The sequence below is a fragment of the Scyliorhinus torazame genome, chromosome 28 (assembly GCF_047496885.1).
Source record: "Scyliorhinus torazame isolate Kashiwa2021f chromosome 28, sScyTor2.1, whole genome shotgun sequence".
Taxonomy (NCBI): Eukaryota; Metazoa; Chordata; class Chondrichthyes; order Carcharhiniformes; family Scyliorhinidae; genus Scyliorhinus; species Scyliorhinus torazame.
Genome location: NC_092734.1, coordinates 11,305,781 through 11,320,358, shown reverse-complemented (window position 1 = coordinate 11,320,358; position 14,578 = coordinate 11,305,781). Strand labels below are relative to the sequence as shown.

Here is a 14,578-nt window from a genome sequence, read left to right as displayed (position 1 = left end):
ATGCGGAGGGGTTCGTATGTCAGGTCGAGGCACAGGTGGCCGTGACAGCGGCAAATCTGCCGGCTGACGACTCCAGTCTGGCCCGCATCCGCCGAGAGACAGCGGCCGACCCCCTTTTACAGCGAGTGATGCGCCACATGACAGGAGGATGGCTCAAAGGGCAGTGCCCGCAGTTCTATAATGTACGAGACGACCTAGCCATCATTGATGGGATCCTTCTGAAGCTGGACCGGATTGTGATTCTGCACAGTATGCGCCAGCTGGTTCTCGATCAAATACACGAATGCCACTTGGGGGTCGAGAAGTGCAGATGGAGGGCCCGAGAGGCGGTATACTGGCCGGGCATCAGTGACGATATTGCCAACATGGTGATCAACTGCACAACCTGCCAAAGGTTTCAGCCGGCGCAACCTCCTGAGACGCTTTTGCCCCATGAGCTGGTGACGTCCCCCTGGGCGAAGGTGGGTGTCGACCTATTTCACGCGCTTGGCATGGACTATGTTATCATCATGGACTACTTCTCCAATTACCCAGAAGTCATATGCCTGCACGATCTGACGTCGTCTGCTGTCATCAGGGCCTGCAAAGACACCTTTGTTCGCCACGGCATTCCGATGACTGTCATGTCGGACAATGGGCCCTATTTTGCCAGCCATGAATGGTCAGCCTTTGCGGCCTCGTATGGCTTCACCCATGTGACGTCCAGCCCTCTGCATCCCCAGTCCAATGGAAAGGCGGAGGAGGGCGTTCACATTGCCAAGCGGCTCCTCTGCAAGGCTGCTGCTGCCGGATCGGACTTCTACCTCGCCCTGCTGGCCTATCGCTCGGCCCTGCTAGCCACGGGTCTCTCGCCAGCGCAGCTGCTGATGGGTCGCGCCCTCAGAACCACTGTGCCTTCCATCCTGGCACCAACAATAGGCCATGCTCCGGTACTGCATAGGATGCAACTGCAGCGCGATCGCCAGAAGAGATCGTACGACACAAGGGCAACTGATCTTCCCTCCCTGGCCCCTGGAGACAACGTCCGCATTCACCTACCAGACGGTGGCTGGTCAGCACCTGCCGAAGTTCTCCGACGCGTGGCTCCCCGCTCGTTCCTGGTACGCATGCCGGATGGATCCGTGCGTAGGCGCAATCGCCGAGCCCTTCGCCTACTTCCACACTCGCAACGGAACCATACACAGACGCCGTGTCCTCCACAGGTTCCTGATAGCGACTTCGTGGAGCTGCCATATACCATGCCCCTTCTGTCGCCACCCGTGGCCAGGCTCGCACCTCAGCCGGTGGTTCTCGACCCACCCTTGAGGCGGTCAACCCGAATTCGTCGCCCACCTACTAGACTGGACTTATGAGATTGTTCACACATCAAATTTTAGCAACTACTGTATTGTAACATGTCACTGTTTTATCGTTCCAGGCCTTGTTTGATCGGTCCAAATTTCAATGTTCTTCTTCTTTTGTTATGGTACAACCTCGTTAGCATGTCACACCTGACATCGCCCCTTGTATATAGTTACGCCACATGTACATGCTGTAAATATCACGCACACACACCTTTAGCTGCACTCAGGACACATTTATATTTATAACCACGTAGGCACATAATCTTGTAAAAAAAGGGGGGATGTCATGATATTCAAACACACATCACAACACACACATCATGATAGACAGACCAACAGACCAATTAGCAAACATAGCACGACAGCCAATCACTGACAAGAGCAGACACAGTATACGACAAGAAACACACCTCCTGGGCAGTCCATCTGAAGACAGGACAAGGCCAGGACCTCATTAACAAGACACTCACACAGTCACCACGTGCTGAGTACCAAGTGAGATGTGTAAATAACTAGTTGGAATAAAACTGCGTTGTACCAATCGCAACCGTGTTGGTTCGTCTGTACCTCAGAGCACCCAACACCACACATACCCTTGCACTTTGCTTGTTTATGCCAGTCATGCCCTCTTATTACAACAACTGAGTGTGATACTAAAATCAACCATCTAGGGCAATGCGATTACTTGGGGTGTGGCCAAACAGAAGTGGCAGCTGACATTGCTTGACACTTTAATCTGTTTATGGCAGAAAATACGTCAAAACCTAAACTGCAAATACAGGCACTGCCACAAAAATGTTCACACTGCTGAAGCAATTCAATGTTATAATTGCTCGTTTTTTGTGTTGGTTTCCCGATCCGATGTAAGCGCTCCGATGGCACTGGTTGATACGTGCTCGATAGGATACCCAGAAATTGGCTGCCGCCCAGGGTCAATTGAGGTGCTATTTTACAGGCCCCTGAGCCAAGAATAATGAGCCACCTCGAACATTCCCTCACTCGGGAACCTGAGGATCAATAATCGAGTCAATTCCACTCACTGAGTTTCTCATTATTTTATGGAGCTGCATTTGGCCACGTGTCAACCTGTAACCCAGTTCTCTGGAATGACTTGAAACAGAAAATCTCCCGGTGAATCTGGTTTGGATCCATCAGCTTTGTAATGTTTCCCTGCATGGCGCACAACGGGTAGTCAAATTCAAATACTCCTCGATGCAACCCTGTCCTTTAAGGATCGAACAGATGAATGAATCTCTGGAGACATCTCTGGCATGGTGGGGGGGGGTTTAAGTTAATTATTTTTTTAAATTTGTCTCGTTTTCATAACACTCCTGAAAAATCCCATCTGATTCACGAGTGTGCTTCGGGAAAGGAGATCTGCCTTCGTTATCTGGTCTGGCCTACATGTGACTCCAGACCCACAGCGATGCGGGTGACTCACAGTTGCTACTGTGGGTGTACCTAGACTGCATGGACTGCAGCCGTTCATGAAGGCAGCTCGTCATCACCTTCTCCAGGACAATCCAGGATGGACTTGCCAGTGATACTCACTTGGACAAATTTTTTTAAATGCTCACAGCCTGTAATTTTGAAATAACTTTGCCCCATATTGCAACAAGTTGCTCGTAAGATAATTAATAGAAGTGTGGACCCGCTACGAGATATCCTAGTGACTTGGTATAGGTGTTTAAAGTACACAGGCCATGATAAAGAAAGCAAGATGTTGGCGATGCGACCAAATTCCAAACAAATCTCCACTCAGGGTGACCTTTAGACTATTATAGCGGTGAGCTCACCCCAGATAAAAAAGGTGAAGGTTAAAAGTCCGGATCAGAGAGTGGCTAGAAAGAGTTTGTGCTGTAGTGTGGAACATACCTGGTTTGTTCTGGGCTTTGCATGCGCTTTTTAGCTCAATCTTCTCCCCCCCCCTCTTCGTTTAACCAGCTTTGCTAACTATGAGAGGAGGGGCTGTGATTGTCCTGTGCTTGGCGCTCAGTGTGGCGCAGGCTGAGGAAGTCAACGCCACTACCAGCGGCCAGGATGACTCGAGCACCGACTCAGATTGGGGCATCGGATCGGTCCGGGACAGCTTCGAGACAATAAACGGATATTTTGACTCATTCCTGGAACTCCTGGGTGGCAGGAATGGCGTGTGCCAGTACAAGTGCCGGTATGGTAAGTGTGAGGTAGAGGACCCGGGTAAACGTACGTTCCAAGCATTGCTACAGGTGAGAAAGTACGAGGAAGGCAAATGAAAGGGGATTGAGAGAACATTAGAAAAAGTGATAGAAAGCCAGGAGCAGAATTGGGGAAGTAAGAACTGCTCAAATAAAACAGTGGTGAGACACAGGTCAGCCAACAACAAGGGACAAAATGATCTGCACTGCAACTGGGATTTACTGCGTTTTTAGGAAGATAATTCGACAAAAGAATGAAAAATGCAACTTTGTCTGATCTCCACAGGCATTTTCTGGTTTGAAATGTCTCTTAGTTTTTGTGATTTGTGATTGTTTGATTAATCATTAACCCTTCTGAAAGGGGTTAAAGAACCCAAGGGTGAGTTAAATCAAACAGCAATTGGAAAATGTTGCAAATTGCTAATAAAATATGATTATAGAAAGTAAAGTAAGAAATTGCTTGAGAAGTGCACAATATTCGTAACAAAAAACATAGCAACTGAGTTTGTGTGTGTGTGGGTGACTGTGTGTTTGAATATTTGTCTACAGTCAGTGGATTCATGAGTAACATGTTGAATTAGTTTAGAACTTGTGTACACATATAAATCTGTGTTTGCAACTGTGCGAGTGAGACTATGAGTGCACGGAATGTACATGTCTGTTCGGTTTGGGTGTATACATCAGTGTAAACTGGCTATCAGTGCAGGTCAAAGGCTAAGAACCCTACGGCAAGTAATTCACCTCCTGACTCCCCAAAGCCTGTCCACCATCTAGAAGGCACCAGTCAGGAGTGTAATGGAATACTCCCCACTTGCCTGGATGAGTGCAGTTCCAACAACACTCAAGAAATGAAAATCGCTTATTGTCACAAGTAGGTTTCAAATGAAGTTACTGTGAAAAGCCCCTAGTCGCCACATTCCGGCGCCTGTTCGGGGAGGCTGGTATGGGAATTGAACCGTGCTGCTGGCCTGCCTTGGTCTACTTTAAAAGCCAGCTCTTTAGCCCTGTGCTAAACCAGCACCTTGTGAAGGGCAACTAGGAATTATTTCTTTCTATTCATTTACAGGATAAGGGCTTCGCTGGTCAGGCCCAGCATTTATTGACCATCCCTAGTTGCCCTTCAGAAGGTGGTGGTGACCTGCCTTCTTGAACCGCTGCAGTCCTTGAAGTGTAGATACACCCACTGTGCTGATAGGGAGGACGTTCCAGGATTTTGCCCCAGCGACAGTGAAGGAACGGCCGATATATTTCCAAGTCAGGATGGTGAGTGACTTGGAGGGGCACCTCCAGGTGGTGGGGTTCCCAGGTATCTGCTGCTCTTGTCCTTCTAGATGATAGTGGTCGTGGGTTTGGAAGGTGCTAGGTAACCTTGGCGGGTTACTGCAGTGCATCTTGTACATGGTAGACACGGCTGTCACTGTGCATCAGTGGCGGAGGGAGTGAGTGTTTGTGAATTGGGTGCCAGTCAGCTGGGTTTGCTTTGTCCTGGATGGTGTCGAGCTTCTTGAGTGTTGTTGGAGCTGCGCTCATCCAGGCAAGTGGAGAGTGTTCCATCACACTCCTGGCTTGTGCCTTGTAGATGGTGGGCAGGCTTTTGGGGGGTCAGGACGTGAGTTACTCACCGTAGGATTCCTAGCTTTTGACCTGCCCTGGTAGCCACTGTATAAATATGGGCAATAAATGCTGGCCTAACTAGGGACGGCCACATCCCATAAATGAATTAAAAAATGAATTAAAAGAGAACTCTGCAGCACTGCATGAGTGCTTCATTTTTAGAAGCAGTGACATTCAGTTAAATCAAGGCTCTGTCTGTCTCCTCTAGTGATTCAGGTAAAGGTTAAACATCCCATGGCACTATTTGAGTAAGAGGATGGCATTTTCCCGATATCCCTGGCCAATAGTCCTTCCTCAGCTAAAAGCAGATTAACGGATCATCCATCTCAATGCTGCTTTTGGTACGGTAGCATTGTGGATAGCACAATTGCTTCACAGCTCCAGGGTCCCAGGTTCGATTCCGGCTTGGGTCAGTCTGCACGTCCTCCCCGTGTCTGCGTGGGTTTCCTCCGGGTGCTCCAGTTTCCTCCCACAATCCAAAGATGTGCAGGTTAGGTGGATTGGCCGTGATAAATTGCCCTTAGTGTCCAAAATTGCCCTTAGTGTTGGGTGGGGTTGCTGGGTTGTGGGGATAGGGTGGAGGTGTTGACCTTGGGTAGGGTGCTCTTTCCAGGAGCCGGTGCAGACTCGATGGGCCGGGTGGCCTCCTGCACTGTAAATTCTATGATAGTCACAGTATTTTATATCAATATCTGTGTGAGTTGCTGCAATGTGACAAAGAGGCCATGTAAATGGAAGCCTTGCTTCATTTCTTTTCTATTCTGTAGGCAGTAAGTAAGCCGTTGGTCTCCTAACCAACGTCACAATTTCCCAAGCTTCACCAACCTGAGCTCATCCAGAACTCTGCTGCCCATATCCTAACTTCCATCAAATCCCATTCACCCATCACTCCTGTGTTCACTGACCAACACCGACTCCCAGCCTGGCAACATTTGATTTTAAAATGGAGGGGGAGGGGGCGGCGTAGAAGAGGCTGGAGATGGTGTCCTGTGTGGGCACGAGTATGGGAGCGCTGGTGACAGCACCGCTGCCGCCGACTAGGTACACCACGAGTCCGGTGGTGGCGGCGACTTTGAAAATTTGGGGGCAGTGGAGGCACCACAGGGGTGAGGTAGAGGCTTTGGTTTGGTCCCCGATCCGGGAGAACCATCGGTTCGTCCCGGGGAGAATGGATGGAGGGTTCCTGATCTGGCACAGGGCAGGAATTAGAAGGATGGGGGACTGGTTTTTAGATGGGACGTTTGCGAGCCTGGGGGCGCTGGAGGAAAAATTTGGGCTTCCCCCCGGAAATGCCTACAGGTACATGCAGGTAAGGGCGTTTGCAAGACGGCAGGTGAGGGAGTTCCCGCTGCTTCCAGCCCTCGGGATCCAGGATAGGGTTCTCTCGGGGGTGTGGGTTGGAGAGGGCAGGGTCTCGGCGATCTACCAGGAGATGCAGGAGGAGGAGGAGACCTTGGTGGAGGAGCTAAAGGGTAAATGGGAGGAGGAGCTTGGGGAGGAGATAGACGAGAGTGCGTGGGCGGACGCCATGGGTAGAGTTAATTCTTCCTCCTCTTGCGCCAGGCTTAGCCTGATACAATTTAAGGTTCTTCACAGAGCGCATATGACAGGGGCGAGGCTGAGCAGGTTCTTTGGGGTGGAGGTGCCTGGGGAGCCCAGCAAATCACACCCACATGTTCTGGGCGTGCCCAGCGCTGGATGGGTTCTGGAGGGGTTTTGCGAGGATGGTGTCTAAGGTGGTGAACACCCGGGTTAAGCCGAGCTGGGGGTTAGCACTATTTGAGGTATCGGACGAGCCGTGAGTGCAGGAGGCGAAAGAGGCCGGTATTCTGGCCTTTGCGTCCCTGGTAGCCCGGCGGAGGATTCTGCTACAGTGGAAGGATGCGAGGCCCCCAAGCGTGGAAGCCTGGATCAGCGACATGGCAGGGTTCATTAAATTGGAGAGGGTAAAATTTGCCTTGAGAGGGTCTGTGCAAGGGTTCTTCAGGCGGTGGCAACCGTTCCTAGACTTTCTAGCAGAGCGTTAGGAGGTGGTCAGCAGCAGCAGCTGTGTTATTGCTTAATTGGGGGGGGGTTTGTATATTGGGGGAATTTGTGATGTAGTTGTAAGATGTTTATTTATGTGTTCTTTGTTTTTCTTTTTTCTGTAAGGTTTGTTGAAAATATGTAAAAAATTTGAATAAAAATATTTCTAACAAAAAAACATTTTGATTTTAAAATTCTCTTCCTTGTTTTCAAATCCCTCAATTGCCTCCCCTCCGCTCTATCTCCGTACCCACCTCTACAACCCTCTGAGATCTCTGCGCTCCTCCAATTCTAAACTCTTGCGCTTCCCTGGTTTTAATTGCTCCAACATTGGAAACCCTGCCTTCAAAGAGCTTTAGACCTAACGCTCTGGAATTCGCTCCCTAAACCTCTCCCACCTCTCTCTCTCCTCCTTAAAGACCGAACTCTTTCACCATGTTTTTGGTCATCTGTCTGGATATTTCCTTATGTAGCTCAATATCATATATTGTTTGATGATGAGCGGCATGTGGCACAGTGGTTAGCACTGGGACTGCGTCGCTGAGGACCCGGGTTCGAATCCCGGCCCTGGGTCACTGGCCGTGTGGAGTTTGCACATTCTCCCCATGTCCGCGTAGGTCTCACCCCCATAATGCAAAAATGTGCAGGTTACGTGGATTGGCCACGCTGAATTGCCCCTTAATTGGAGAAAAAATAATTGGGTACTCTAAAGTTATTTTAAAAAATATATATTGTTTGATGATGCAACCATGAAGCACCTTAGGACATTTCATGTTAAGGGCGTTATATAAATGCAACTTCTTGTTGTTGAATGAGGAGGAAGGCAGAACGGACCGTAAAAAGATTTTGAACTAAGATTTAAGAGCACAACGATTACCCTGTTGTATGAATTGTTGCATTCACTCTGTTCTCTCCATCTAGGGAAGGCACCTTTACCAAGACCTGACTTTAAAGCTCCTGAACCAAACGGCTGTAGTTCCTCTTTCCTTGGACTCAAGGTACCAGACACTGTATGTACAACAAGCACAGCTTCCATTTTATACTCGCCACTTTGAAATAATTACTGACTAAATTTATTCTGTCACATAGTGGGGTGCTCAGTTTAGGAGTGGATGAGATGTTAAATCAAGACTCCATCTACCCACTCAGGTGAATGCAAAAAATATCCCTTTGGCACTATTCAAAGGGAAACAGGGGGGTTATCCCAGTACCTGGGTCTATACTTAACTCTCAAACAATAAATCAGAACAGAGTATCTGGTCATTTAGAACGCTAAGATGCTGAGAAGTTGTTTCCTCTTGTGGGAGAGTCTAGGACCAGAGGGCAGAATCTCAGAGTAATAGGTCATCAGTTTAAGACAGAGATGAGGAGGAATTTCATCTCTCAGAGGGGAGTGAATCTGTGGAATTCTTTACCACAGAGAGCTGTAGAGGCTGGGTCGTTAAGTATGTTCAAGGCTGAGATAGACAGGTTTTTAATCAGTAAGGGAATCTAGGGTTAGGGGGATAAGGTGGAAAACTGGAGTTGAGGGTTATCAGATCAGATCAGACATGACCTCATTGAATGGCGGAGGAGACTCGATGGGCCGAATGGCCTACTTCTGCTCATACGGCTTATAGTCTATGGTTTGTGATGGCCTGCTGTGTCTGACCTGGCTGCCATGTTTTCTACATTACGTCAATGGCAACACTGCAAAAGTATTTGATTGACTGTGAAGCATTTTGCGACGTGGAAGGCTCGATGTGTGTGGATTGTCTCTTCACACTGTGTCCACCAGTCCCAGACAGGGACCAGCACATGCAGCCCATACAAGTGTGGTCATTGTATACACCAGTGCCATACAGATATCAGTGATACTCATGTCGCTGTTGCGTATTTTGGGTCACAGTACATACTTCTGAGTAGATGATGTTGATGCCAATTGGTTTATTAATGGGATAATTGATGGTAGTTGGGTTGCCATCGTGATAACCACTACCTATTTGTGATTTCCTCAGTTAGTTTGGTAGTTACGCAGGAGCAAGGTGAGACCATTCAGCCCCATGACTCTGTTCCGTCGTGTCATTAGGCCATGGCTCACCTGTACCTCAACTCCATTTAACCTTAGATCAATAGCCTTAACTTCATTAAAATCTTTTAATTCAGATCTCCAGCATCCGCAGACCCCCGCTCCCAAATCCTGGTTCTGAACTTCCCCATCGGAGAAAGTAGATGCCGAGGCCAAATTCATTCAGTTCCCTTGGGTCAAGTGACCATCAGAAATTAGGGTTAGTGTGGGCATGAAGTAATGAATTATGGGTTGAGTATAATTGTAACAACAGCTATGGTTCCCATACCTATGACAGGGGTGGTGCCCTGGATGTACCTAGTTACCATGACACGGATGTAGAGGATTCCTTCATGTTGCATCTGCTCTAGAGCTCTGGGAGACAGAGTTTGCAAACACCTCATGGCACATCAGAGGTAGAGGCATAATTTTCAGAGTTAAGACACCTGCCTCTGTGTCCACGGCACCAGCCATCCTTCAAGGGAATATATTCATTTTAGTTTCGTCGAGGAGGGCCGGTACAAAATAAACCGCGTCATTAGACAGAGAAAACATTGGAAATACTCAACAGGTCTGGCAGCTCCTGTGGAGAGAGAAACAGAGCTAACATTTCAAGTCAACGATTTTTCATCAGACCTTTCATCAAAAATGGGTTGGGTGTTGCCTACATCCGTGAATAGGGAATAAGACCTCGTCGACCATGGATTGAGATCAGCCTCTGCAATAGATTCCCGGGAGATTACAGGACTGCAGGTGCTGGTGGGAGATAGTGACTGAGCTTTCGAGCTGGGAAGTAGCGTTTAGTAATGATGGTTCAACATTTAGGATTGTTGGAAAGGCTCGATGGATTGACTTTCCCTGCCCATCGGTTTTGTATGGTTGTGGTCAGTCTACCTAAGACATGAGGAGTCCTATGGATACATACAGTTGTATCACCCGTGGAGATCCTTAAATCTGACTGGCCATGCTCTAGTGAGCACAGTCGACCGTGATGTGGCTCAACTGCATAGAGTTTGTGAAGATTCAAGCAGTCCCACGAGACGTTGATTTCCGCTGAATTCTGCCTCCAGACTCTTTCGAGTCGACTCCACAATTATTTTCCTCCTTTTTTGTTTCAGCTGGATTTGGGAATCCCAGCCATGACCAAGTGTTGTAACCAGCTCGATGGTTGTTACGACACCTGCGGAGCCAACAAGTACCGGTGTGACGCTAAATTCCGTTGGTGCCTCTACGGAATCTGCTCCGACCTCAAGAAAAGTTTGGGCTTTGTGTCAAAGGTCGAAGGTCAGTATTTTAATTGGCATGACGCCAACAAGATGAGGTCATTGCAGAGATGTGTGAGGTGACACAAACATGCTCATGGGGAGTATTGGAGGTAGTGCTAAAGACGAGAGGGGTAGAAAATGGACAGTATTTGGAATAGAAACAGTAAACAATCAGGTCCTCAGTATCTAATGAGATAATGTTTGGGTGTAGACTAGAACTGTTTATAATTCAGAATCCCGGCATTTGCAGTTCTCTGCATCTCTTGTTCCATTTCCAATCATGATTCAGTGGATAACACATTCACCTGAGTCAGAAGGTCATGGGTTCAAGGCCCACTCCAGAGAATTAGCACATAATCCAGGCTGACAATCCAGTCCAGTACTGAGGGCGCGGTGCACTGACGGCGGTGCCATCTTTTGAATGAGGTGGTGAACCGGGGGCTCGCCTAACCTCTTGGGTGGATGTAAGAGAGCTGATGGGACTATTTGAAGAAGAACTCGAAAGTTCTCCCCTTTGTCCTGGCCAATATTTATCCTTCAATCAACATAATTAAGAAAATAGACAATCCAGTCATCAGCAATTGGTTGGCCTGTTCCCAATATTATGACAGGGACGACATTGCAAAAGTACTTGATTGGCTGTTAAGTGCTTTGGGGCATCAAATTAAATGGAAGTTCTTTCTTTTAGCCTGTGAATCTGTGGCGGACACCATGTTCAATGCAGTCTGGACCCTGGGCTGCAAGCCTTTCATGAACAGTCAGAGATCAGCATGCTTATGCAGTGAGGAGGAAAGAGATGAGCTTTGAAGATAAAGATTCCGCACGTGTGTGCCTGCATATACAATGTGACTCTCCCTTTCCGTGACTACACACGTGTTATACATGACTTTCCATGTACATATGTTGTAACTCTTCTCACTGTCACCTGTACATACAACACTGGAACTACCTGCTGGCAATGTAAATTATTTATTTCATGCTCTTTTCCTGGACTGGTAAAGTTCAAGACCTGGCCCATTATGTATATGGCAAGTTTCTATTTAATAATAATTCCATGTTAATTCATGAGAAACAATTACTACTGATTGCCACATGTTTTGGTGACCGATATGGTCAGGGAAGAATATTTGATATTTCACATGCACACTGTCCCTCCCCTTCTAATATTATTTTCTTCCCTGCCCCTTATTTCTGTCACGCATTGCCCCTAGCCCCAGAGTGTGGGTTTAACCGGTTCTCTGGTTGCCATCTTTGCTCAATTGGCATTGAGCAATATCTACAGGCGGTATCCAAGGTTATCCTGTAAGTGACTGCCAGTCTAACCCATCCTGATGCCATGTCTGGCGAAGGGTGTATGTGAGGAATGTGGGGACAAATCCACACTCACTCACCTCACGGGACCGTGAGTTTGCTTCCACTTCCCATCACCCCATCCTTTCCCACAAGGCATTCCAATAGAACTCCGTCTAGCATAACCAAGATGTTGCCCAGGAGCTTCATCGAATAAAAATTCACACTGAGCAAAATAAAGAGGTATTAGAACACATGAACAAAAAGCTCAGTTAAAGAGGTAGGTTTTAAGGAACCCTCTTAAAAGGAGGCGTGCTGGAGAGGTTCAGAGAGTTTAGGGCCTGGATAACCAATGGAACTCACCACAGGCTATTGCTCCTGGCACTTTATCCTACATATCTATTCCTAGGACCCATGTGTGTGAGAGTGAGCATGTGTGTGCTAGTTAGTGTATGTGTGTGAGAGTGAGCATGTGTGTGCTAGTTAGTGTGTGTGTGTGAGAGTGAGCACGTGTGTGCTAGTTAGTGTGTGTGTGAGAGTGAGCACGTGTGTGCTAGTTAGTGTATGTGTGTGAGAGTGAGCATGTGTGTGCTAGTTAGTGTGTGTGTGAGAGTGAGCACATGTGTGCTAGTTAGTGTGTGTGTGAGAGTGAGCACGTGTGTGCTAGTTAGTGTATGTGTGTGAGAGTGAGCACGTGTGTGCTAGTTAGTGTATGTGTGTGAGAGTGAGCATGTGTGCGCTAGTTTGTGTGTGTGTGTGTGAGAGTGAGCGTGTGTGTGCTAGTTAGTGTGTGTGTGTGTGAGAGTGAGCATATGTGTGCTAGTTTGTGAGTGAGAGAGTGAGGATGTGTGTACTAGTTTGTGTGAGAGAGTGAGCATGTGTGTGCTAGTTAGTGTGTGTGTGTGTGTGAGAGTGAGCATGTGTGTGCTAGTTAGTGTGTGTGTGAGAGTGAGCATGTGTGTGCTAGTTAGTGTATGTGTGTGAGAGTGAGCATGTGTGTGCTAGTTAGTGTATGTGTGTGAGAGTGAGCATGTGTGTGCTAGTTAGTGTGTGTGTGAGAGTGAGCATGTGTGTGCTAGTTAGTGTGTGTGAGAGTGAGCATGTGTGCGTGTGTGTGAGAGTGAACATGTGTGTGCTAGTCAGTGTGTGTGAGAGTGAGCATATGTGTGCTAGTTTGTGAGTGAGTGAGGATGTGTGTACTAATTTGTGTGAGAGAGTGAGCATGTGTGTGCTAGTTTGTGTGTGTGAGAATGAGCATGTGTGTGCTAGTTAGTGTATGTGTGTGAGAGTGAGCATATGTGTGCTAGTTTGTGAGTGTGAGAGTGAGGATGTGTGTACTAGTTTGTGTGAGAGAGTGAGCATGTGTGTGCTAGTTAGTGTGTGTGTGAGAGTGAGCATGTGTGTGCTAGTTAGTGTGTGTGTGTGTGAGAGTGAACATGTGTGTGCTAGTTTGTGAGTGTGAGAGTGAGCATGTGTGTGCTAGTTTGTGAGTGTGAGAGAGTGAGCATGGAGAACATAGAACATTACAGCGCAGTACAGGCCCTTCGGCCCTCGATGTTGCGCCGACCTGTGAAACCACTCTAAAGCCCATCTACACTATTCCCTTTTGTCATGATATCCACATTAACATATCATGGTGCAATCTCACACACACTGATGGACAGGTAGTTGGACCAACCAACACACACGCAACATCGCAGCCAATCACCAGTGAGAGCACACACACTATAAAACAGGGAACAACACATGTGTGTGCTAGTTACTGTATGTGTGTAAGAGTGAGCATGTGTGTGTGTGTGAGAGAGTGAGCATGTGTGTGCTAGTTAGTATGTGTGTGAGCAGTGAGACAGGAGGTTTCTGTATAACCGGTGTGTGCTATGAATATATCATAAGACCAATGCTACAAAGGTTTCCTACGGTTACCATGTGAATGGAAACATCATCTCAACTTCAAACAAAACCTGGACACATTCTGATCATCAAATATTAGCAATTATTGGCAGAAATAAAATGGTTGCAATGATAATCAATGTATGTGTTAAATGGTACAGAGGGTGCTGACCTAGTTTAAGCATTTGAACAAGGTCAGAGCTGAGGTAATTGGGATCCTAAAAGGGAAACATGTACAATGGAGGTGAAAGTCTTAGTAATGGAGAGAATATAAGGTTAGAAGTTCAACTTAGGCGTAAATAGGACACTGAGGTCGCAAGGAGTCTGATTCAACCTGAGGCAGTAAGCAAGGAGGGGGGTGGAATTGATGGGTAGGAGGTGGAGCTTGAGGCTGTGACCAATGGCAGTAATGTAGTCTTCTCAAAGTTCAACCGGAGGACATCTCAGCTCATCCAGGACCATGTTGGAAAAACAGCAGACGGTTGAGAGAGGCGGTGTTCAGGTGGAGCTGGGGGCGTTAACATCGATGTAGAACCTGGTGTCACGTCTCGGGATGATATCATGGGAAGGAGCGTGTAGATTGGGAACAGGAGGGGCCCCAAAGATAGACCCTTGAGGGACTCCTGACGTAATGGAGCAAGAATGGGAAGAGAGGATTCTTCAGGCGATTCCCTGGTTATGACCAATAGGGTCGGAACAACATCGTGGGTCGAAGGGTTTGTACTGTGCTGTACTGTTCTATGTTCTATGTAATCACAACATGAGGGCCAGGAAGGGGATTTGATGGTTGAGAGTAGGAATTCCGAGGTTCAGGAGCAAGGAGAGAACATGTGTTTAGTCCACATTGTTGACAATGAATTTGATTCCGAATACACTTTGAAGTGACTTTATTAAAGTGAAAATTACTCACGACTATCATAGAGGTAT

At 47.5% G+C, this 14,578-nt stretch overlaps 1 protein-coding gene across 2 annotated transcripts; it reads left to right on the top strand.

The window, feature by feature from the left end:
* Nucleotides 1-3,184: 3,184 nt before the first annotated feature.
* Nucleotides 3,185-14,563, top strand: pla2g12b (phospholipase A2, group XIIB). 2 transcript variants are annotated; one of them, XM_072491473.1, is made up of 4 exons: nucleotides 3,185-3,518; nucleotides 8,081-8,157; nucleotides 10,325-10,490; nucleotides 11,160-14,563. In XM_072491473.1, the coding sequence occupies exons 1-4, from the start codon at nucleotides 3,299-3,301 to the stop codon at nucleotides 11,276-11,278; spliced, it is 582 nt and encodes a 193-aa protein (XP_072347574.1). In that variant the 5' UTR covers nucleotides 3,185-3,298; the 3' UTR covers nucleotides 11,279-14,563. The 2 variants fall into 2 exon arrangements, with proteins under 2 accessions (XP_072347574.1, XP_072347573.1); XM_072491472.1 differs by having other exon boundaries at nucleotides 8,081-8,169.
* The last annotated feature ends 15 nt before the right edge of the window (nucleotides 14,564-14,578 follow it).